This window comes from Paroedura picta, chromosome 15 (assembly GCF_049243985.1).
Source record: "Paroedura picta isolate Pp20150507F chromosome 15, Ppicta_v3.0, whole genome shotgun sequence".
NCBI lineage: Eukaryota > Metazoa > Chordata > Lepidosauria > Squamata > Gekkonidae > Paroedura > Paroedura picta.
Window position 1 is genome coordinate 21,281,849 of NC_135383.1, and position 25,117 is coordinate 21,306,965.

At 56.6% G+C, this 25,117-nt stretch overlaps 1 protein-coding gene across 1 annotated transcript in view; it reads right to left on the reverse strand.

Annotated features, from left to right (window-relative positions):
- Positions 1–24,347, reverse strand: part of TBX2 (T-box transcription factor 2) — a 39,776-nt gene extending 15,429 nt beyond the window's left edge. Inside the window, exons 1-6 of the mRNA XM_077311244.1 lie at positions 22,983–24,347; positions 20,865–21,132; positions 13,479–13,625; positions 10,363–10,439; positions 9,001–9,170; positions 3,735–4,366 (exon numbers count right to left, since the gene is read on the reverse strand). Coding sequence (XP_077167359.1) covers positions 3,735–4,366; positions 9,001–9,170; positions 10,363–10,439; positions 13,479–13,625; positions 20,865–21,132; positions 22,983–23,347 — 1,659 coding nt within the window. The 5' untranslated portion in view covers positions 23,348–24,347. The remainder of the gene's footprint in view (positions 1–3,734; positions 4,367–9,000; positions 9,171–10,362; positions 10,440–13,478; positions 13,626–20,864; positions 21,133–22,982) is intronic.
- Between the last annotated feature and the right edge of the window lie 770 nt (positions 24,348–25,117).

The window sequence follows — 25,117 nt, forward strand, 5'->3', positions numbered from 1 at the left end:
GCCTGTGACTCTGAGTACTGTCAGCTTGCACAAATATGCCAAGTTTTCATGGAGGTTCTAGTGATTTCCCAAAACACACCCTCACCTTCAAATCTCTCCATGCTCCTCCTAGCTTCAGCCCTTTCCATCACTACACTTCCCAATCAAAGCAAACCGCCTTCCCCATTCGGGCCAGAAATCTGGAATCACTTCTGGATAAACCTGCCAATGTAGGGCTTTGTTCTTCTAATCCTATCCAGTTCAGTGGCCTTCGAGGGGTATGATTCTGCTGCGGGTTGCCCTGTTAGAGTTGCTTCCTTCCCACCCACCTCCCCAGCTGAACCTTTTCTCCTGTACCTCTGCAAAAATGGCAAAATGTTCACCGGCTGAATTTTGGCCTGCCCTGTGGCTCTTAAAGACCCAAGAGTTGTGCTGGGGGAGGGGAGTAAGTTGCCCACCAAACCACCCAGTCTCCCTTGTGCAAGGACAGCATGGCAGAGAGCAGATCTGTGATGAGGACAAGGCAAGCGAGGCACAGGGCCGAGGGACACAGCAACCGTCTAGGTGGAGGCCAGAAATTAATGCTGTGTGGTTATGACTCTTGTTATTCCTGCCTTACCTTTTTACCAACAATAACTGCTCTGAAGGTACAGAGGGGGCCTGTTTTATATTCTTGCCTCGAGCACAAATTTGGCTCATTACGGCAGACTGGAGGGTGTATTTCAATAGGCCAATTAATGTTTTCTTTCCCTTAATATTTTTATTAACTGGTTAACATTTATTTAGGCATTATCAGCCCACACACACAATGACAACAACCTCCCCAAGCTTCAAAAGGTGACTGAGGAAAAGACTTGTGGGAAAAAAATCCACCTTGATCCTAAACCCATTTGGCCTTACGTGCGTCGAATTCTGGCTGCACATTGCTGCCAGCTTGGCGCAGTGGTTAAGAACAGTGGCCTCGAATCTGGTGAGCCGGGTTTGATTCCCCACTCCTCCTTCCGGAGCAGCCAGCTGGGTGACCTTGGCCCGGTCCCAGTTCTCTCAGAGCTCTCTCAGCCCACCTGTCCTAAAAGGGTGCCTGCGGTGGAGAGAGGAAGGGAAGGCGACTGCAAGCCGCTTTGAGACTCCTTTGGGCAGAGAAAAGTGGGGTCCAAAAGCCAGTTCTTCTAACCAGCAACACAACCCATGAGCCGTGCCTTTGCTGGAGCAGACCCAAATCACTTCTGCTCCTGGCCAAGCAAAGCAACTCGCTTCTGGAATCCCACACACCTCACCAGGCCAGATGTGCACAAACTAAGGTATGGATGGGCCACCTGAACATTCCAAGGAAGACACTTTGCAACAACGGAGTTGGAGCAAGCTCCACCCGAACCCCACACAGACGTCTGAGCCTGCAAACCAGGAAACCCTGACTTCCTAGTCACTCCTGCCATGAGTTGACTAAGCACCCTCAGGCCTTTCCAGACCTCACCTCCCCAGCTTTTTTGCAAAGTTCTAGTGGATGTGAAGTTCTCCTGAAGCTCCCAGGCACTGGCTAAATGAGAGCTTTCCACTAGGGCGCATTCCGCACACACAGGATAATGCACTTTCAGTGTGCTTTGGCAGCTGGATTTTCCAGTGCGGAACAGGAAAATCTACTTTGAAAGGGCATTATCTATTGCAGGGGTAGTCAAACTGCGGCCCTCCAGATGTCCATGGACTACAATTCCCAGAAGCCCCTGCCAGCATTCGCTGGCAGGGGCTTCCGGGAATTGTGGTCCGTGGACATCTGGAGGGCCGCAGTTTGACTACCCCTGATCTATTGTGTGCAGAATGGGCCTAGGACTCTTAAATGACTTGGAGCAGCACAGCGTTGTCCCTAGTACCTTGTGAAGCCTGTTACACCATGACGGGGTCGTACAAACTGGGGCGAGGGAGACAGAACTCAGAAGTGGCCAGAAAGAAGGTTTGTTTGGGGAGGAGGAGACCCTGCACTCATCTCAACGGCCTCCCCTATCTTACGGACTTGGGCGGTGAGGGCCCTAGACAGGCAGTCCTTGAAAACAAGGCAGGGAGGGAGGGGGCTGGCGGGGGGAGTTCTCCCCATTTGCAACCATTGGCTTTCAGGGGCTTGCATCCCAAGAGAGTCAGGATTCCGACAGGCTCGGAAGCAAATTCTCAACAGGCTTCCTAAAGAACCTGTCTGAAGGAAGTCCGTGATCTCACTGGGGAAGGTAGAGGAGAAGATGCAAAAGGAGGTCGGCTACGACAGAAATGGAGGTACCTAATGCAGCTGCTTAGAGGCCAGAGGCCTGGCAGCTCTGGAAAAGAAAGGTATTTATCACAGTGGTTCTCAGCCTTCCTAATGCCACGACCCTTTAATACAGTTCCCCCTGTTGTGGTTGACCCCCACCCCTAAAATTATGCAAGGGTTCTTTCACAGAAACTAAACCAAAACTGACCAATGGCGAGAAGATCCATGGTTCATGATTGGATATAAATTGGGTTTTTTTCTGGGGTTTCTCAGTTCAATTCTGCCTCTTGTCCCACCATGCTGATCTCGCTCTTTTCAGACAAACATTCTATCTTGATCTACCCCGCAAAGCTGTTGTTTGGATGGCACCCTCCCCCCGCCACCCAAGGTGCTTGCCCTGCCGCGACCCCTCTGAAATGGTCATTCGACATCCAAAGAGATCCCGACCCCCAGGCTGAGAACCACTGATTCTCAGAGGGAGGAATGGTGTAGAGTCACAGCCCAACTGGGAGAGGAAGAGAATTTCTGATGGGACCTCAATGGGAGGAAGAAGAGGAGGAGGAGGAGAGATGGTTTATTGACCCCAGCATTTCCCTGCTTACAATTGCCTTCATCCCCCCCACAACAGACACAAGGTGGGTGAGAGAGCTCTGGGAGAACAGTGACTGGTCCAAGGTCGCCCCATTTTGCTGCATGTGGAAAACCAAACCCAGTTCTCCAGATTAGAAGCCACTGCTCTTAACCATGACACCAACCTGGCTCCATCTTAATGATATAGTGACCAAAAAGGGATTGGGGAAGCAGTTCTTCCCGCCAACAATTCTTTTGCCTACGCCCACCTCCGTGAGTTCGTAGCCAAAGGGAGCTTCCGACCCGGGCCCACTCAGCTGTAGGCTCCTTCCCTCCGAAGTAACCCCTATGGTGGCTCAGGGCACTTACGTGGGAGCAAGCAGCTACACTCCCGTCTCAGAGGAGGAGGGCGGGAATTCCTGTGTCGGGAGCACCCAGCGATTTCTTAACTTAGCTCTTGGTCACACCCTGTCCTGGCATGCGGGAACAGAGCTCCTGCCATTGTCATGAGCACCACATCCACACCTCCCGGCACTCCCCTGGCCTGTCTCCCCCGCCCTCATGCCCAGCACAATCCAGCCAGGCCTCTCTTTTGCCATGTGCCACCCCGTCAGGCCACTGCCAGCCCTCGGCCGTGCCGTTTCCAAGGCCAGGGACAGAAAGAGGTGGGGTGTCCTTGGGTGCCCTGCGCAGGGACCTCAGCCTCCCTTGGTGGTCTCCCCTCCATGTACTGACGGGGGCCGACCCTGCTTAGCTTCCGAGCATGGACTTGGCTCTCTGGGCAGAGGCCAAGAGGGGCTGCGTCTGCACCAAGCCCAGATTCCCTCACTTGGACACCCGCACAGCTGCTAACCAGATTCAACCTTGCTTGACTGCGGAGATCTGGCCAGCTCTGGCTAGCCCGGCCCAGCCGCCCCCTAGACACTCCCCGATGTTGTCGCCGTCTTACCTGAGAAGCCAACATGTGCTGCGACAGGTGGAAAGGGAAGGGGGACGCCGTGCCGGCCGCCCCCTGAGCGGCAGCCAAGCCCCCGTTCTCCAGGCTCCCTGCTCCTGCCACGGATGCCAGCAAGTGTCCCATGCCCATGGCCGAGAAGGCCCCTGGGGCCATGGCAAACTGTCCCGGGTGGATGAAGAAGGGCTGCCCGGCGCTGAGCGGGTTGAAGAACTGCTGCCCATGGAGGCCCGAGAGAGCCAAGCTTTGCAGGTGCCCCGCGCTCAGGTGCGGAGGACTGTCTGTCTGAACCATCAGGGGGGCAAAGGACTCCTTGCTGCTGGCCAGGGGAGCGCAATCCCCGTGGGCCTCCTTCTTGGAGCCTTCCTGCAGGGGGGGCTGCGGCGGGGGCGGCTCTTTCCGGCGGCCTTCCGCTTTGTCTTTCTCCAGGCCCAGAGGATTCAGCAGGGCCCCTTCGGCCAGGCCTTCCTTGGCCAGAGGGAGCTCGCTGGCCTTGCCGACTCGACTCCTCTCCTCCCCCGGCAGGCGGGGGCTGCCGCTGCTGCACGGACTGCGGTTGTCCAGGTCGGGGCTCGGTCTCTTCCCTTCGGGGAGTTTTTCCGACTCGTGGTCACTGCCTTTGTCTTCTGGAAAGAGAGGAGGGGTAGGGGGGAGTTGCAGCTGTCAACGGCACACAAGAATTGGGAGCCCAGAGACGGATCACTGCCCTGCGGTTCCTCACATTCTGAACAGGACTTACCGGGTTGGCCACCATCTGTGGAGGGAGGGGGGACCCACCAGCCAGAAACAGGGCCTTCTCTGTGGTGGCCCCGCACCTCCAGAACGCTTTCCCCTTTCTAGATCTGCCTGGCACCCAACTGACTTGGTTGGAGAGTCTCCAGTTTTCATTCCAGTTTTGCATTGCTATTTTGGTGCGTCCTTTTTATTCTTTTGTTTTGTTTATAGAATTGGAAGGGGCCACACAGGCCATCTAGTCAACGCAGGTTCAGCCCAAAGCATCCTAAAGCATCCAAGAAAAGTGCGTATCCAACCTTTGCTTGAAGACTGCCATTTTTGTCTTGTAGATTTGTCTTGTAGATTTGACTTTTGATCTCTCTCTCTCTCTTTCTCTCTCTCTCTCTCTCTCTCTCTCTCAAATCTTCAATAGGAGCGCCACCTTCTCCCCTACCCCCACCCCCTTTCCCTGAAATATTTTCATTTAGGATACGAATCGATCTGCCATGACCCTGAACGTCTCCAGAACGCAAGGTGGGTTCAAAGAAGCATAAGACCACTCGCAATTTAAGACACAAAAAAATTCACTCTCGTCGATGGAAACAAAACCCATCTTTGCCATTTCCATATTAAGATACATGCACTTCCCCCCTTTTGTCTCCTGCAGCAATAACACGATAGAACCCGCACTGCCTGGGGGGTGGGGGAGCTGCCCTTGTCAATTAATTTCAAAGGAACCTCGTTGTTAATCATTAAAGCGCAGGGCACGGCATGGGAATAAATAATCAACTAAAGCAGTAAAAGAAACACAGGAGTGCAGCCGCCTCTGAAAGCCTAAGTGATTTTTATTCTAGCCTGATCTTCCGTGGACCAGGGCTTCCTCAGCCAGGGCTGCATGAACCCCTGGGGTTTCTTGACGGCCCTGGAAGGGTTTCCAGAATGGGTGGGAGGTCATTCATTTGTGTGTGTTTTTTTTTAATTTGTTGAACATTTATTGGGTGATATGACTATATATAGTCATGTCAACCAACCCACTGCCTCCCAAAATGGCCAATGAGGGGCCTGGAAGGGGTGGGAAGGGGAGGGGCCCCGGGTGGGCATGTCCACAGCTCTGCTTCCCAGCCGTATTCTGCACCATGGCTCCACTTCAGGGGTTTCTCAACAGTTAAAAAGTGGAGAAAGGCTGAGATAGATTCTCTGCTGTCAGATGTTGTAAACTGCCGATTCTAGAGACCATAGCTTCAAGTTCAGTGTTTGACATTGTTGTGGTTTGCTGCCACCTGCCTCTGCTCAGAGACCCTGGGCCCACCCTGCTTAGCTTCCGAGATCAGGTCCAGCCTGGGCAATCCCGGGCCCGGCTAGGACCAACCCAGTGACCCATAAGTTTTCCAGAACTCTTTAGACTGGATGTTATCCTATTGTAAAAAAAAGGGAGAAAGGAGGAAGCTTTGGGACATGGGTAGAAATTCTGGTGTAGACAGCTCATTGCCAGAGAGATCTTAGATGCAGAGCCGATACTGGTATCCAGAGATGTGTGTGTGTTTGTGTGTGTGTGTGTGTGTGTGTGAAAAAGAGCTCAGAAAAAAACAACTAACAGCAAATGCCCAACATCTATTTTCTGAATAGAACTAAGAAGCAGAACTAAGAAAGTTAGTTTAAAAAAAAAAAGGTATATTGTTGAAGGCTTTCTGAGCTGGAATCTACTGGCTTTTGTCATTTTCTCGGGTTGTGGGGCTGTGTTCTGGTTGGTTCTGCTCCTAACATTTTATCTGCCTTTATGGCTGACATCTCCAGAGGTCTGTCACCGCATGATGGCAGACCCAGAGGCAGGTGAAATGTTAAGAGGAAAAACTATCAGCATACGGCCCCACAATCCGAGAAAATGACAAAACCAGTTTTTTTAAAAATTATTATTCCAGTTCTTCAGGTGTGGTGGATTTGTGCTAGTATATACAACTGGTATTCTTTGAGGTGGGAGAGCATTAGTCTGCTTCCTACAGATGATTCTCCCCTTTGGGAATGAAAACTGAAGCTGTTTGATTTCTTAATACGAGATTGTAAGGGAGGAAGAGAAGAAACCAGCCAAAAACCAACCACAGAGTTTGAGCGCTGCGTGGGAGAAGTCTGAACAAAAAAACAGACGCCAGAGGGCAGTAGAGAGCAGGGTCCCAAGCCCAGCGCCCCGCCGGAGGGAAACTATCTCCTTCGCTCTAGGGTGGGCGAAGGGGGGGATGAACGAAGCGGGGGGGGGGGGTCGCTTTGCACCTACGCTCTGCCCACCCCTTTCTCATGCAGCTTTGCAAATAAAGGGGCGGGGATTTCTTCGCCGACACCTACAAAAAATGCCGAATTTTGCAAGGCCTGCACCGACACAGAAGTGCAAAATCTGTTTTCACTGCAGCCATCCGATCTGTTTTGATGCGGGGAATTGCCCGGGTTGAAATGGGTAATTGGGAGAGAAACTGTTTTGGCTGATTTTAGTGTCTTTAGCACAGGGGTAGTCAAATTGCGGCCCTCCAGATGTCCATGGACTACAAATCCCATGAGCCCCTGCCAGCGAATGCTGGCAGGGGCTCATGGGAATGGTAGTCCATGGGCATCTGGAGGGCCGCAGTTCGACTACCCCGAGGGGCAGAGAGAGAGAGAGAGAGAGGAGGAGGAGGAGGCAGCGATCTTCGGCTAAAAGCCAAAGCAAAACATACTCTCCGTCTCCCGTGCAGTCCGTGGCCCCTTTGAGCCAGCAGGTTAGCCAAGGTACCTTGGAAGGGGGTTCGGCCATCCGGGAGGGACCCATCCGGCTGCTGGCGTTTTCTTTCCTGGAAACAGCCCCGCTTTTGGAGCGACTCGGTGGTTCCAGGGAGACTCCCAAATAAGGCCAAGTCATTGACGGCCCGCGCCTTACTCCTAAGGAGGACGCCCGGCTTTCCAAAGAAACTTCCTTCCAAGTATGGAAGTGAAACCTCGCAGCCGTGAGCGGCAGGGCTCTCCCCGGGAGTCAGGCAGGCCCTCCGCAGGCCTATGAGCAGCCAGAACGGATTTTGAAAGCCAAAACCCAAAAAGCATCGGGTACCCAAACTGGGGCCTGGCCTGGAGAGCTCTGGTGAACCATCGCTGGTCGGTAGTCGGATGGGAGACCCTCCCCAAAAAAGCCCGTGGGTGCTGCACAGAAAACCTTTCTGGGGAGGGGGGGTCACTGGTCAGCTGAGGCCTTGACGCCTCTTCCCCCCCAGCCCCCCTCTCATCTGCAACCTTCTCCTCTGCGGAAGCATGGGCCAAAGGGGGCAGGTGGAGGGTTGCACCCCGAAAGGGCCCATGGTGGTCTTCCAGGGACCCACCAAGTCCCTCCAGGGGACTGAGCCAAGTTCGAGTCTGGCGGTCCCCGGGAGCCTGGGCAGGTAGCATCCCGAGAGGATGGCCCAAGCCAAGCCAAGCCAAGGGAGCGACTCCCCTCCCCCCGGGAAGAAAGGCCCTTGGGAAGCCGCAGGAGTGCTGGGCAAGCACAGGATCTGCCGTGTGCAGAAAGGGACTACCTCGTCTCTCCCCCGGCCGAGTGAAGAGGGGAAGGCAGGGCCCATTAGGCCCATGGCTGTATCATGTACTTTCCATACATTGTAGAAGTCGATTGTCCTGATGCAAAAGCACACTACAAGTGCATTATCCAAAGGGTGTGGAACGGACCCAGAAGGACCAGCGCTTTCTTTGGGGGGGCCGTCAAGGGATCTGCTCCCTTGCTGGCCAGGGGATGTCTCTCTCGGCTAGGGGCTTCCTCCAGCCTCCAGAGAGTTCCTGAACCGATTGGCGGCTGCCTGGCCCGGAGACCGGAGGCTGTGTGGATCCAGAATCCCCAGAGGAGGGTCCGGGTGGGTCGCTGGGCTGGCCTGAAGCCAAGGCGGAGTCCTTGAAGACCAACCCGGCTTTACTCTGGGAGGAGGAGCGCCCTGCTCAAGACAGCTCCGCCACAGGGTGAAGCCATGCTGGGCCTCAGGGTGCCCCCACCCCAGACTCCGACTGCGATCGGACCAACGCAGCAGCGCCTCACCTGGTTGCCACCGAAGAAGTGAGCCTGCAAATGGAAGCTTGTCCCAAGGAGAAGTAGGAGAAGAATTTGCTCACCACCTAGAGGAGTCTCAGAGCAGCTTACAATCACCTTTTCCTTCCCCTCCCCACAACAGACACCCCCTGGGGTAGATGGGACTGAGAGAACTCTAAGAGAACTGAGACTGGCCCAAGGTCACCCAGCTGGCTGCATGTGGAGGAATGGGGAATCACGCCCGGCTCTTCCCAAAACAGATATCCTGTGAATAGGTGGGGGCGAGAGAGCTCTAGGAGAACTGAGACTGGCTCAAGGTCTCCAGATCAGAGGCCACCGTTCTTAACCACCATGCCCTGCTGGCTCTCCATAAAACGTGGTTGGTCTCCAGGGTGCCCCCCGGACTCCGACTGTATTGGAGTCGACCTCTCCTGGGGGTTCTTGCTCTGCAGGAAGGAAGCAGCTTGGGAGCTACCTCGAGGGGAGGGGAAGGGGGGTCTTGGGGGGGTCTTTTACCTCTGCTGTTGCGGTGCGGCCTCAGAGGACTGGGGGCCGTGCTCAGCGGGGAGTGGAGCGGGTCTCGGACCGGGGCCGGGTCGCACGAAGAAGCGTCGGATTCTCCGCCGTCCCGATCCGGCTTGCATTGGTCCTCGTACATCCGCAGCGATGGGAGCGTCAGCTGTTTTCTTGGGGGGGGGGAGGCGAGGGAGGAGGCGAGGGAGGAAGGAAGGAAGGAAGCAGGTGGCAGGTCAGCAAGCAGCGTAAATTGGGTCCTTTTCCGAGGAAAGCCCCCCCTTTCCCCCCCAACCCATAGGATAATGTGCTTCCAATGCGCTTTTGCAACAGAGTTTTCCTGGGCCAAGTAAGAAACAGGAAAATCGACTTCCAAATCTTATATGCCCATGAAGGAGTTCTGATTCTGCCTTTTTTTCTAGGGATCGAATCTCAGGGTTGCCCAGCGGCCTGGGAGGGATTGTCCTTTCCCTGAAATAGACCTTGGCTGTGAGGAAATGGCAGCAGAAGCATTTTGGGGCATGGAGAGACCCCCGAAGCTTCTGCTAAAAGGAGAGGATTTTTTGTTTCCTCCCGGAAATGGGCAACTCCCAGAAATGGGCTCAGAATAGCCCTTCAGCGGCCCTCCCAATATTGCTCTTATGGTAATAAGATTTGGCACCTATTCATGGGAGTGAGGGACGCCCTGAGGAAGGGACGTGAAGGGCCTGACATCCTGGAAAAAGACCTGAAAAAAATCTAGAATAAAACAATTTAAAGCAAGTCTAATTCCCTTTGGAAATCGCTGGGAAGAAGCGGGGGCATTTTTAATACGTGAAAGTTGAAATGTGTTGCACCGGGAGGAAAAAATATATATACCTCTCCCTGCTTGGCAGAGAATATACAGGGGCAGAGAGTTTAAAAACCAACAACCACAAAATCCCAGCAACTGGGCTGTTCCAAAGTGGCCACCGGGGGAGAGAGCGCAATTTTTCCCCTTCATATATATTTCTTAAAATCGTCCTCGCATGGAGAAAACTAGGAGCTCAGGGGGAAAGATGAGGCTCGACCAGCTGGAGGATTCCGTCCTGGAGGTGCCTCCAGAGCCGACAGAATTTGATCCCTCCCCCAGGTGGAAGCTGGAAACGGGAAGGGAAGGTTGGTTTTGGGCCCCCTTACCCGAGAGCCAGTCCTCCCTGAATAGGGGCTTTCTCTAGAACAGGGGTAGTCAAACTGCGGCCCTCCAGACGTCCATGGACCACAATTCCCATGAGCCCCTGCCAGCATTTGCTGGCAGGGGCTCATAGGAATTGTAGTCCATGGACGTCTGGAGGGCCACAGTTTGACTACCCCTTGCAGACATATCTGGGGGGGGAAGGGGGGTACCTTTTTTCTCTCCTGCCATTCCCAGTGTCTCGGAATCCTTTGGCGAAGGGGTTGTTGTCGATTTTCAGCTGGGTGATCTGAAAAGGAAGGAGGCGCGTTGGAAAAGTCTCCTCGGTCCCCCCCTCCCCCCCTCCTTGGAACCAGCATTCAGGGCACAGCGCCGGCACTGGACCAGCCCCCCCCTCACACACACACATACACACACACACACACACACACACACACACACACTGACGCCCTTGCATTCCCCTGCCTGAGGACCAGGCTAGAAAACGGACCCCTTTTGGAATAATCCGAATTTAATCGCTGGGAGGCAGGGCAGCGGGGTTTTCCTGCATGAAATAGGAGCACCTACTCCGAAAGGGCATCGCAAAGGCCTCCTCAAAGGCAGAACTCTGCGCACCTCCGCGCACCTGCTCTTTCAAGGCAGCTCTGCAAAAGCACATTGAGAGCGCATTATCCGAGGAGTGTGGAAGGCCTGGGCGTAAGAGTAAACTCCACGGAAGGCAACGGGCCTCCCTCCCCAGTTGGGGACTTCTGGCCTGAAGCTGCTTCTGCCTTCCCAGCTCGACAGAATTTGGGGAGTGGGGGAGTCTTCCGCACAGCTTTTGGCCCCAAACGACTTTCTCCGAAAACCCCGGAAGCGTGAAGGGTTGTCAGATAGGCAAAGGGTCGCCCCCAAACCTGATGACAGGGGCCAGGGCTCCGTGTTGCTCTGCATTAGGGGCGCCAAGTTCGATTCCAGCAGCCCCTGGAAGACCAGCAAAGATTCGGAGGAAGCCTCGAGCCAGAATTCAATTCCTCCGGCCTTCCGGGGGCCGCCGGACTCCAGCTGGGCCCTCTTCCTTCCCGTCCGTTTGGGGGGGTCGTCGGCAAAGCAAACCTGCCACCCCCTCCCTCACTCCCCGGCCGCGGAGCCGAAAGCGGTGCGAAGCCAGTTTTAAATCGGATTCCGAAAACGGACAGAATCCCCTCCAGTTTAACACGCCGCAGGCTTTCTAAGGAAAATGATAATGCAGAGGTTGGGGATGAATTATTCATTGAGATTTAACGGTCGGTCAGAAGTCCTGACTCCCCATTGCCCCTCTCCCCCCCCCCCCCGTGGCGTTTTCTGGGCTTCCCCCCACACACACCCCACTCGTGGGCCTCGAAGGCGGTGCTGGGCCCTGACACCCCGGCAAACGAAAGGAAGGTTGCGAAGGTTTTAAGCCTGATCCCTTTCATCCACTTGCACAGCCCGATCCCAATTACATCCCCTTGGAAGTCAGTGCAGCTGATGTCTTAGGGATCGCAGCCTTTGGCCATGGCCAAATCCTCATTCTAATAGCAGAATTTTCATCTACCCACCCACCCATTCTCCTCAACTCGCTGACGCACCAAGAACGGTATCATCTACTCCTGGGGTAGTCAAACTGCGGCCCTCCAGATGTCCATGGACTACAATTCCCATGAGCCCCTGCCAGCGTTTGCGGGCAGGGGCTCATGGGAATTGTAGTCCATGGACATCTGGAGGGCCGCCGTTTGACTACTCCTGGTCTACTCTGACCAGCAGCATCACCCGGGTGGTCTCACGGCTGAGAACTTCCTTGGACACCAGGCGCCTCCTGCTCCTTCCCACTGGAGACCCCCAGGGGTTGAGCCAGCCAGGGGCCTTCTGTGTGTCCACGGAGCCATGGCCCCTCCCGAACCCGGGTTCCAGCATCGCTTTGCCCAGTCGGGTGAGTGGTCACGTGTGAAGCCTGGACACGCACCTGCGCGGGAGCTGTTCTGGCAACTCGGGGGTGGAAGGAGGCGTTTCCGCCCCCATTGGATGAATCAAAAAGGACAGACCCATTTGGAAGAGGACAGCGGTGCCAGCTCAAGAGAGCTTCCAGGCCCAGGTGCAGTCTACCCTGCCCTGCCTGTCGGAACCGGGCAGAGGTGACCCCCCACCCCACCCTACCCCGGCAACGATGGAGGCCTCCCGCTCTAATTGACAGCTCCGCAGGCCTGTTTGCCTTGTAAATTTTATGGCAGAGTTCATGAGCGATTAAAGGTTATTCCAAGGCGGGCCTCACAGGCCAGAGCCCCCCCCCCCCCAAAAAAAGAACAGGCCGGCCCGTCTGACGCTGCGTGGCTAGGAGCCCCTGGGGGCGGTGGGAAGGGGGGGCTTCCTCTGCCAGGGACTGGCAAAATGCTTTCCCCCCCCCCACGCAAAAAAAACAGTCCCACCCCACGGAAACCAGTTCACCGGAAGTCCGAGGGCCTGCTTCCCATTGCTTAGATCCAGGTCCCAATCCGGTTTCCAGCCCAGTTCAAAGAAAACTCTTCTTGGTTCTGCCGGCCCTTGAAAGAGATCCACAAGCCCGTTAAGCTGCAACGCCTTGGGTGTCACAGGCTGCGTTCTCTTCCGGGAGCCACTGGGGACTTACTTTCGTGTAAATGAGCGAGGGGCTCCGACTTCTACCCGCTGGTTTACTTGCACGTAAGCCCCATCTCAAAGGTTTAGGATCGCTTCGTGAAGGGGGGATCTTTTTGGAGGGGGTTCTCCTGCGGGGGGCAGCAGCGCTGAGAATTTAACTCCTAAATTCTTCCCAGCAGCTCTTGGCTCGGGGCCTCCCAAAATTAGAGATCAAACACTGGGGCGATTTTACTTGGACTTTCTTCTATTCTCCCCCCCTAAAAAAATTGGCAAAAGACACCCGCGATGGAGGGGGGGGCTGAAAACAAAATTCCACCTCTCAAACTCAGCAAAGCGCAGCCTTTAGGGGGGATTCTTTAGTCCAGCGAGTGCTGGCAGGGGCTCATGGGAATTGTAGTCCATGGACATCTGAAGGGCCGCAGTTTGACTACCCCTGGTCTTAAAGGTGCCACCGGGCTCTGATATTTTTGTTTAGTTCACCACAATCTACTTGAATTATTCAGCTTGTCAAAGAAGCCACCAACCAGGCCCTGGCTCAGTGGCTGTCCATAGCTAAGTGGGACCGTCTTGGGCAAGCGCCATCTAACTCCAAACACAAGATCCGTGGGGGCCAACAACAAGGGATCCCTCAGGCTAACGGGCTGCCCAGCGCTGGGCTCATGGGGGGGGGGGCGCTATTATCAATGGAGCTCCAGAGCCGGGACTCCCGTCTTACCTTGTCGTTTTGGTAAGCGGTCACGGCGATGAAATCGGTTTCAGGAAACACGTAAGTCCGAAAGGTGCTGTAGGGTAGCTTGAGGATGTCATTCGCCCGGACGATGTGGAAGCGAGGCTGGTATTTGTGCATCGAATTCAGGATCGTCTGTTGGGAAGGCGAGAAAAGAGACCAAGAGCGCAGGTCAGAGGCAGGGAGCAGAGACACCTGGAGGCTCCCCAGAATCGCCCCCCACCCCCCTCCCAGGCAACATCCGCCCTTCAACGCCCTTCAGCGCCCTAAGCACGCTGGACATGCGTGCTTAGAGACCCTGTTTGCACCCCCATTCGGAAGAGTAAACCTGCACGCCCCATTGAACAAAATGCCAGGGAATTGGGAAGCCACATTCTCCTTTGACCCAAACGCTTAGAGCCAGTTTGGTGTGGTGGTTAGGAGTGCGGACTTCTAATCTGGCATGCCGGGTTCGATTCGGCACTCCCCCACATGCAACCAGCTGGGTGACCTTGGGCTCGCCACGGAACTGAGCAGGAATATCAGGGCTCTCTCAGCCTCACCCACCCCACAGGGTGTCTGTTGTGGGGAGAGGACAGGGAAGGCGACTGTAAGCCACTTTGAGACTTCTTTGGGTAGAGAGAAGCGGCATATAAGAACCAACTCTTCTTCTTCAGTAATATCAGGGCTCTCTCAGCCTCACCCACCTATCAGGGTGTCTGTTGTGGGGAGAGGACAGGGAAGGTGACTGTAAGCCGCTTTGAGCCTCCTTTGGGTAGAGAAAAGCGGCATCTAAGAACCAACATTTCTTCTCCTTATTCTTGGGGGTGGGGAAGGGGTCGTTTTCTTTGGCAGTTGCTGGCATTAAGAGGAAGCATCCGGGAATTAAAAATAATCCATTTTGTATTAATCTGTGTAATAAAAATAATGTCAATCGATTTCCTTGGGGGGGGGGTGTTTTTCCTGCTTGCTTCCCATTTGCTCACTGCTTGTCCTTTCTACGCTTAGGGGCCTTACTTCCAAGTAAGCCTGCAAGGAAGAATGGGAAATCCAGCCAAAGCAGGGATCGGGTGTCCCCGAGGAGCGGCTTCCCGGGCCCCAGGCGGCCTTTGAACCGCGAGCTACACAGAGGGCAAAAAAGGCGCCCTTTGGGAGGGGAAAATGGTCTAGCAAACCCGCTTCCCGGGATTATTTTACGGGGGGGGGGGGGAGGACGCGGGATTATTTGAAGGGAGGGGGGAGATTAACACCGGATGGGATCCAGCCCCGCAAAGGCCTCGGGAAGTTTTACTTGGCTCAGGCCGAGATGTTGAAGGTCAAGATCCCACATCCGCCTGGACAGACTTCCAGAGCTTCGCTGGGGCCAGAACGTGCCCCCCCCCCGACACCCCTCCCCCGGCTATGAACGTCCCGCCTTCTGCGGGCGTCTTCGGAACCGGCCGCCTTCGGACCGGGTTTCATTCCCCTCGCTGGTCAACCGGATCCACGCTCTCGTTTTGCACCCTAAATGGGATTGAGGATCATGTTTAGCTCCAGGAGGCCCGGGCGCGATCCTAAATGGGGAGAACCCGCGGTCCTGCTGATAACCAGGGCGCTGGCGTCGGAACTCAGATCGGGCTGCGAGGGTCATTTGGACCAACCCCTGACCCCCCTCCCCATCTTCTGAACGCTTGCCTAAATTTGTGGCGAGAGCCCGTTCTGGACCCTACCTGGAGCTGGGGGCGGCTGCCCTAAGGCCGTGCTGGCCTCGAGATCCCTGGAAGCCGCAGCCGGTTGGTTTCCGTGCAATTTCCCAGGGATAAGAATCCCGGGCAATTTTCCCCTCGCAGCGGGCTCCCTCCGGGAAAGGGGGTCCGTGGTCAATTCCAGGCAGGGGACTTGGGAGCCGGCGTCAGAGCCGAAGGAGCCAACCGCCCCTGAGCATCTCCGATCCAGGCTGCGATCCTAAGGGTCCTTTCCGGGGAGAAGTCCCGCTCCGAGAACAAAGGAGACCAGGCCCGAGGAGAGGGGGTTAGGATTGCTGCTATTCTTGGCCCTTGGGCGCTGGCGCCATTACATCTCGTGGTATTTACTTCCGAGTAGACACATGGCGGGGAATCGGGCTGTGAACATCCGGCCGGTTATTGATTCGCACAGGGAAAGGGTGGGGGCAGCATGGATCCCTCCCTCCCAAAAAAACCCTTCTCTATAAGACACAATTCTTCAAGGAACTAGTTGGCTGGTTCCTTTCTTTCTTGCTCCGAGGCGCGGAGGTGGGGGGGGGGGGTAATTTCATTGCGGTGGGGGGTCAGCTCTTCAAGAGCTCTAGCAAGCTCCCCAGGCCTTCCTCTCTGCCCGAAGCCTCCGCTTGCCGACCCTTTGGAAGCTCTTCCCCAGGCCAACTTCTGCAGGGACCACTGGACCTGCCACTTGTGAGAGAACTCCGCGAACGTGCCCTCGGGATCCTGTCCGGCGGACTAGGAAGAGACCAGCCCTGTAGATCTCGGCGGGAATTACTCCCGAGGAAGCATATGCAGGACTGCAGGCTCTACTGGGAGCTCTGGTCAGCACCCCAAAGAAAGCGGAGAGTTAACTGGGCCAGGAAGCCCCTGGTCCGACCCTGACCATTCCGAGGGAGAAGCGCTTCGCAGCGCACCCCCCTTCCCCCCCCCCCCCGCAGGCTTCCTTAGGATCCCGCACCCGTCTGCTGAACAGGATTTACTTCCAGGAAAATTCCTTCGGGACTGCACCGGTAGAGACCGACATTCCACCCTAAAACCTGGAGAACGATCCAAATATGCAGCCGAATCCGATGCATGCTTCCTCGGAAGTAAGGCCTAGGGGCAGCAAACGGCAAATGGAACAGGGAGGAAGATTTTAAAAAAACAAAACCAGGTGCTCAATTCCTCCAGTGGAGTGAAGGGGGGTTCTGAAGTGCTCCAATCTGAATGGATTGGGGCCCACTGGTTTGCCTTCTTAGAAGGAAGGCACCTGCCCTTCCCCCCCCCCTTCCCCTTAGCTGCCCCCTCCTTGAGAAAGCCCCTCTTGTTGTTTGCAGCTGGGCTGAAGATTGGGGTGAAATTAATGGGCAGCCCAGAATAGCAAAAGGAGGGTCCCGCACTCCCCATACAATAAAGTCCAGATCTGAAGGGGGGGGGGTAGAGATATAAAACAGCGCCCATGTGCATGTCTACTCGGAAGTAATACCCCTCGAAGACAGCCTCACTCCCTCCTAAGCCAGCGAACAAGCGAAGGCCTTGGTTTGGGCTCAACCGAGGAGGGGAAACGCAGGCCTCGGCCGTTCATCGAAAGGGGCAAATAGGACTCCTCGGAGGTGGCCACCCAGCTCCCTCTTTCCTGGCTCTTCCTTGCGAGGAAGTCGCAGGCCGGGTGACCAACCGTGTGGGATCCCCCTGGCCCCTCTTCCTGGAAAAACTACCCAGTTGGGAGCAAGAGAGCCCCGTTGGCCTCCACGTTTGGGCAATCGTGATTAGGATCGGGGCCGCGCGGGCGGCCTGTTGCACCTACAAACTGGGGCGCCGGTTGAACTTCCTGGAGGCCCAGCAGGCCCTTCGCCTCAGCGGAGCCCGATCCAGCCCGGGGGACAGGCAGCGTGGAGGCGCAAAATTATGCCGAACAGGATGCGCCCAAAGCCCCTCACTCCAATTCGCTTCTGTTCCGCGTAAGATCTGCGGGAGAGACGATTCGGATTCCGAATGGCAAAATGCAGGGCAAGTTTCTATAGCAAGTTCTATGGGAGAGGGGAATAGACATTTACTGTCAAAACTGGGTTTCAGAGGGCTTTGTAACCCGTCCCCTTAGATAACTACAGTGGGCTGCCATGTTTACTCTGAAGTAAGCTGCATGAAGCTGGGAGCGATCATCTAGTTAAATTTAGGAGTAAAATATACATGATTTCTAGGAAATTAGCTTGGCTGCAGCCCTCCATTCGCCCGTTTTATGAGGACAGAAACAAACCTCGAGAAACTCCCCCCCCCCCCCAACAAAAAAGACATTCGCTCAGAAATTCGCTCAGGGACTTTTCTCCCAAATATTCAGACCACAAAGGGCCTTGAACGGGAGGGTAGGAGAATCGGATTTCGATCCCCTTTAAAGCGATTAGGAAGGGGGGGGGCTGTTTTGCAAAGCGGAGTATAAACCTCAGGAAAAAGAAGACGGAGCCGGGCCGCGCGCTTTCAGGAATTTCTTCCCTCTGCGGCAAACGGGATTCACTCCGGCCCTCTCCAAGAAACGAGCCTAAACACGGTAAAGCCACGGACCCTTCCTTGGGGGTCAACGCCATTTAATTTGGTTAAATCTGATTTCTCAGGAAACGCCACGAGGTTCCAGAAAGCCCGGGAGAAACCGGATTTACACTCGAGGAAAGGAGAGGCCTGCGTGATCCGGGGTGAGATCCACCAGGCAGCCGCCCCACCTCTCTTTTAGCGGCCTCAGGACCACGATTCTACACGCGGCCTTCTTTAGAAATCCCCTCTCCTCCCTCAAACAGTCCTGCGCTGTACTTGGCTATTTACGGTAACGCGGTCGGCGGAGCTTCTAGGGGGAGCCTGTCTGAGTCCCGGGGGGTCTTCGAGGCCCCTCCGTCGCCAGGCCCTAAAGCCAGGGACAGCCGCTTGGCTGAGGGTTACGAGGTTACTTCCGAGTAGAGCTGCCCAGGATCCGACTCCACCGCTGTTACAGTGAAGCAGGCATCAAAAACCCCTGTTTACTCGGAGTCCGCGCCGAATCTCCAGGCCTTGCTTCGAATTAAGTCAACATCGCAGACATTAAAAGCGAGGCTTTAAAAAGCCTGTCTCATTACTGCGGTAGGTCAAGCGATCCCTTACAAGGGCCTTGCGTGGCTGGATCGTAGCCCTGGCACTGGGGAGCTCCCCCGCTTGTCCCTCCGAGATTAGGGGAGGGGGGGGAGAAAGATCAGAAAGTCACAAACGTTCTTTTTCTCTCTTACCGAAAACCAGTCTGGATTTCTGCTGAGTTTCCAAGTCTCCCCCCTACCCGCTCGCTGTAGCAAAGATTTGGGGGGCAGGGCGCTCTCCCCTGCTGAGACGGGGGGGGGGGGAAGCACGGGGAAAGGGCAGCTTCCGCAAAAGGAGGCACCTGGACAGAGGGCGGTGGGCCGGAAGAGACTGCGCTGGAAGAGTGGCGCCTAAGGATCGGGGCCTTTCGGGGCGCGAACCCCGCCAAGGTACCCAGAACCCAACTTTCTCTCTCCTCCCGGCCCCCAGCAGAAGTCCAGGCGGATTTCCAGCGCGGCAAAGCAAACTGGCGCACCCCCGAAGTAGATCTATAGCCTTTGAAGCCCCTGCCTGGATTTTACTGGGTGGTTTGCCTCGAGCCCACTGGGTGGCTTCCTTGGGCAACCCCCCCCCCCGCACGACTCCCGGCGCCGTGGTCAGGGCAATCCAGAGTGCCCCAGCTGGGCGAAGCGGCCTGGCCTCCCGGCTGGAGACGCACCTGTCTCCCCCGGCCTCCCCCGTTCGCCCCCTCCCCAGCTTCTCAAACTTTCCCTAACCTCTTAAATGGAGTTTAAAAGGAGGTCACTCATCGCCCGAGCCAACGACCTCGAGATTTATTGAAATGACCCCCTGCTTTCCGACCCCGCCTCCTTCCCTTTTCTTGGTCCTCCGCCCCCCCCCCCCCGAAAAAAGGGCAACGCAAGTGGATTTTTTAATAAATCTGGGTGGGGGGAGATCCAGGCAGCATGGACACCCCAGGCTCTCTGCTTGGGACAGTCTTATTGAATCTGGGATCTGGGCGTTTTCTTGTTTTAGTTTTGAACTAAAAAACTACCCACCTACCCCGTAGGTCGAAATGCTATGTCCGCCAAGGGTCTCCCAACCCAGAGAGCCCGGCTCTTGCTCGCCAAGGCGTCCCTTTCGTTTTGTGTGCAGAGATGCGGGAGTCCGCTTCAAAAACTGCGTAGTTAAAACCTGGAGGGCCATCCCCCCCCCTCCCCTCCTCCCCCACAGAGCAGTTTGGAAATGCAGAAGCAACAAATCGCGCTTGGCGAGAATTGCCCCCTTTCCGCCCCAGAGGAGCGCTGAAAAAACCTCTCCGAAATGTACGAGAAGGAAAAGACCAGGGGGAGAAGGGGGGGGGGGGGAAGCCAATGAAATAAGGATCAAAATTCCATCTCCACCTCCAGTTTTAGAACGACTCTGTCTGGAATCCATTTGCCTTTTGTTTCCTCGTGCGATTTTAAGCAAAAGCTAATTCCTGAGCCCCCCCCAAGCCCCTTTTTGAGGGGAAGAGAAAATATTCTATTAAACAAAAAATTCGCTTTGATTGTGAAATGACTTTGCGGGCGCCCAATGTAAACGGAGACCTCAGCGGAGAGGGAATTAGGGGCCCGAAGGCTTTTGTACCAGCCGATCCCTGACCTGATTGGATCGGACTCCTTTCCAGCGCTGGCCAGACCAGCCAAAGACACCCCAACCCCGTATTTAATCCGAATTAAGACTGATGAATTTCAGCTAAATTGAAATGGGTACGGGAAAACTGCCAGAGAAAGTGAATGGAATTAGCTCCTAGGGAACCCCCCTCTCCCGATCCTAAACTTTCTGAGGGGCAAGTCGTCCTGGAATCCTGGCCAATGGACCCGCGAGCCAACCCTGTAGGACGCGGTCTCGAAAACTGCTTTTTCGCCGGGTCTTTTCGCCCTCTTTCCCTGCCGAGGAGGAGGCCGCGGGCCTGGCCATAGCTGCGGATCTCCATTTGGCGCTGCTGATAAGGAGCAAGGGCGAAGCTCTGGCCCGGCCGTCACTGATAAGGGATCCCCACCTCCGTCACTGATAAGGGATCGCCACCTTCGGGGGCTGGCGGGGCGGGGTGGGGTTGGGGGTCGGGGTACAGTTTTCGGGAGAAACACACACTCTTCCGCGCTTGTCCTTTCCTCCCCGGTCCCCCCCCCTAGCGTGTCCCTTTGGGTCCCGTTGGCATGGTGGGGGTGCTGGGGGGAGGCATCGGCAGAGGAGCCCTGGGGAAGCCACTCCATTCCCTGCCAGCCCAGGCGGGAGGCTCGTCCAGAAGCAGCCCCCTCTCCAGAAAGAAGCGGACCCCCTTTCCGAGGCACCGCGGGGCAGCCACGCCCGGCCACCCTGCCCGGGTTTGACCCAGAAAGGACCCCCACCTCCCTCCGGCCAGCTGCCCGGGATCCTCCTCCGGGCTTCTCCGCGGAAGACGAGGCCCGTAGCCGGGGTCCCAGCAGAGGGCTTCTAGAATCATAGAATCATGGAATCCTAGAGTTGGAAGGGGCCTCCTGGGTCATCTAGTCCAACCCCCTGCACCAGGCAGGACACTCCCAACCCTACCGCTCATCTGGAGCGTCTGGCGCTGTGCGGCGAGTGCCGCGGGGCCGTCCCTTCCCGTCCCTCCCGGTCCCGTGCCCAGACTCACGAAGCCGTGCTTGTCCGAGATGTTGTTGGTCAGCTTGAGCTTGTGGAAGGCGACGGGCTTGGCCATCCACTGCTCGCCGGTGGCCGGGCTGTCAGGGTGGATGTACATGCGCTTGGGCATCTCCGGGTCGGCCTTGCCCGCCACCATCCAGCGCGAGTTGTGGAACTTGTAGCGGCAGTCGTCGGCGGCCACGATGTCCATCAGCAGGATGTACTTGGCCTTCTTGTCCAGGCCGCTGACCCGCACCTTGAACGGGGGGAACATCCGCCTGCGAGGGAGACAGGAGCGGAGGGGAGACCCGGGGGCTGTCAGGGACGGCCCGGGGGTGGGGGGTGGGGGGTGGACGGACACCTTCTGGGGCCTTCGCTGCTTGGGGCTTACTTGTGCGCTTTTCCAATGAGAGGCACCCAAAAGAAAGCCAAGGAAACGGCCGCGGGGCTAACGCGCTTTCTGTTTCTAAGCTGCCCCCGGAAACCTACAGAGGACTTTCTCCTGAGTAAATGGGCCAGCTTTGTCGGGCAGAAGGATGACCTGCAGAGTTGGGGGGTGGGGGGCGAGGGATCTTGCCTCTGGATAGCTGGGGAGACCCCAAACTTGTTTACTCGATAGGAAAGCGGAGGGGGGAGGTCTGGGTTGTGTCCGAACTTGCTGGTAATTAAGCGCAGGATCGTGACCTTCGGGCCGAGAGTTTTCTCGAGGGAAGACCATCGGCCTGGCCCTCCCATCAGAGACCCCCCAGAAAATAACTCCAGGCATCCGCCTTGTGATTTACGAGGTGCAGGGCCGCGGAGGCCAGAAAGATCCAAGGCTGTTTTGCAGTTTCAAAGCTTGATCCTTAAACCTGTTTACGGGGAAGTTCAGTCTCATTTAGGTTCAGCGGGATTTGCTTTCAGGGAAGCGTGTCCAGGATTTGCAGGCCTGGGGAGAGGAAGGCCTCCCCCCCCCCCACCTCCCCCAGGAATATGTATTCCTTGCTCCAGATTTTTAAAACCCAGGGTATAAAGGACGTTAAAATCCAGATTGTCAGAACCAGTTGTTGACACGGCCTTCTGCTGTGGTGGCAGTCTAACTGGTCTACAATTCAGGATTTTTTGCTTGGTCGAACCAATAAAAGGGATTCAATTGATATTGTTGGAGAAAAAGGAAACGGTCCCTCTTGAAGTTCAAGAGAGGTTTGTCCACTTGAAATTGGGAGGTGGGGGAGAGAAAGCCGATTTTGGAATGCCCCTGAAGCTGTGTGTGTGTGTGTGTGTGTGGGGGGGGGAGATTTACTAGATTAAACCGCAGCAATTAAATTGCAGAAATCTTGGCCAGGCAGCGGGCAGCATTTCAGATCAATTCCTGATTTTCCCTCCTTCATTATTATCAATGCCCCCTCCTCTCCAGGCTTCCTCAGGAGTAAGACCCCTCATTTCAAGGAAACCTCTTTGTAATCCTGCACAGCGTGTTTCCTCACGAGTAAGCCTACCTACGTATATTCTGGAGGGTTTGCTCCTATCCTGACTCTCTGGTTTCTTTAGGATATTTTCGCCTCGAATCGGATCGAACACTGACCCACTAGAGGAAGACGAAGGAAAACAAGTCCCTGTCTCTTGAAATAGCTGGGAGCGGTTTTTGTGAAGAATATAAACTAGAAACCTTTAGGCCAGATACAATTTTAAACACACGCACACAGGCACAACCCCGTGTAAACAAATATAGTTATAGATTCAGGTGGTCAACCATGAATTTAAGAGGGGGGGCAATTTTTCTGCCTCTTGGCGAATGGAGTTTCTAATGAACCACCCTCTCAACAAACCACTTTTTGGGGTTACAGAAAAAGGAGACCATGCCACCGTTTTAACAAACTAGCACCCCTAATCTGAAACACAACCAACTTTGTGTAAAACCCCATTCATCTCCGAGGAATGCAAAAGCTGTTCAGGATGAGAATTAAAGGGGGGGGGGTGTCCTGATTTACTTTTAATTTCATGTTTTTTGCTGGGGGAGGGAGGAAGAGGGTTCTTTTCCACGGGGGATATGAAGGGAGATCCCCTTCCTTGGAGGCCCAGACCAGTTTCGAGTCTCCTGTCTGTCCTTGTTTTTTAGCGAGGTCCTTTCTGTCCGAGGCCTTCTTACCTTCCGGATTTGGTGATCACCATCTCAGTCCCCAGCTTGTGAAACTGATCCCAAAGTTCCTTGGCCTCGAGGGTCACTTTGGGGTCGTCCTCCACCTCTTCCTCGGGCTCCAAGCTTTTGAGCGAGCGCAGATGGGCGGCTTGATGGTGGTGGCTCAGCGCCGAGACGTGCAGCCCGGCTTCTGCAGCCCCGGCGAGGCTGGGATCCGGCAGAGGTTTTGTCAGAGCGGCCGGGGGGAGCGCCAAAGCCGGGAAGAAAGACGGCTGAGCGGCCGCCAGGAAGGCAGACATGGGGAAATCTGACGGTCTGGGCGCGTGGAACGGGTGGTACGCCATGGCAGTCCCCGGGAAGGCTGGATCTCTCATCAGTACATCCACAAATCCAGGAGAAAAACGCGTTCCCTCCGGCGAGGGAGGGGTCGGGAGTCGCGGGGGAGGCGGTTGCGTGCTTGTCAATTTCAGCGCGGTCCCCCCCACACCACCCCGCACACGCCTCCCTTCCACAATCTCAGGCGGCGGCTGGTCAGTTTCACCTCGCTCGGCGGCAGGCTCTCGGCGCTAGTCAATTTCAGGCCCCCGGATCTTCCCAAGCAAAGCGGCTTCTTACGGGACGGAAAAGCGGCGGCAGGAAGGAAAACGCCCAGCGAAGACCGGGGAAAGCACAAAAACGGTCCGCCGATCCAAGTTCTTCAGGAGGTTTCCGAGCACCGGTAAGTCCGTATTGGCTGCTCCCCCTCCCCTCCGAAAACAACAACAAAACAAAAAACAAAAAACTCCCCCGCTTTAAAAACGACAAATGCAAACAAGCCACAAGGACGCCTTTAAAAACCTGCCTTTGCCACAGCAGACCGAGAGGATCTTGCCGTCTTAAGCGAGGGGGGGGTGTTCACGGAAGGCTCCCCCCCTCCGCAACTCCTGACCCCCCCGCTTTCCAGCCCCCAGCGAGAGCCTCGGAAACAGGGGGGCGCCGGCCGTCTCAGGGGCGCCGCGGACCTCGGAAGTCCGTATCCCTCCCGGCGCTGGGGGGGGGGCGGCGGGGGGGGCGAGCGAGGCTCCCTCTTCCCCCCTCCCGCTCCGGCCTGGCCAACCCCAAGCGAAAGCAGGCGGGCCCTGCCGCTCAAGGGCCGCGCGGCGCCGGGGCCGACAGGACGCCGCAGTCCGGGGCGGGAGACAGGCGCTCCATCGCGCCGCGCCAGAGCCTGAGCGACGTCTGATTTCGGGCTCTGCTCGGGCTCGCTGTAAAACTGGGACGCTCCCGCGCGTGCCCTTCCTTTGCGCCGCTTCCTCCCCCTCTTCCCTCTCCCTCCTCCTCCCTCCTCCCCCCGCCCTCCCCGCAGCGAGCCAAGCCCACTTGATGGTGCATTTGACGCGGGTCAGACCAATTGTGGCTGCCCAGAGGCGGGGTTTTGACAGGTCGGGCCAAGATCGGGGCGGGGGGGGGGGAGAAGGGAGGGAGAGGACTGGGAAGGCGGGGCGGAGGGAGAGCGAGCTAAGGGGGGGGCAAAGGTGTCGGAAGCACAACCCCCCCGGCAGCCCACCGAGAGTCCAATCGGCACCCACGCCTCGGCTCCTCAGGCCCGGCTCCAGGCAGCCTCGCTGGGCCACCGGCCGGGAAGGGGGAAGGGGGAAGGGGGAAGGGGGAAGGAAGGGGGAAGGGAGCGCTTCCCCAGCCGCGGGGCTGCCGGCAGAGGCGCCCGGTGCGGAGCTGCGGAGCCATCCCAGCGGCTAAGCCCGGCCGCAGCAGTGGGGATCCTTGGAGGGGGGGGGAGGGGACGAGCCCCCCCCTCCGGCCCACCCACGGAGCTGCCACCCGGGAGTGGCTTCCGGTGCCCGCTGCGGGTCCACGTGCGTGCGGCAGCGCCCCGGGGCCAGGCTGGAGCTGGGGAGGGGCGTCCTTTCCCGCGGAGCCCCCGAGCCGTCGGCAGGCAGGCCGGGCCGGGCTCCCGGGAGCACATCGCGCCCTCCTGCTCGTCCTCGGCGCGTGTGCGGGGGGGGGGGCAGCGAGGGGAAAGAGGCCTCGCCGGGCTTCAAGGCCTTCTCCCACCGTGTTGGCGGGGAACCCGGAGCCGGCAGCTCGCTCGATCCGCTGGGGGCCGAAGCCCGCTGCGTCCCCCGGGATCCCCGGGTGGACCCCTG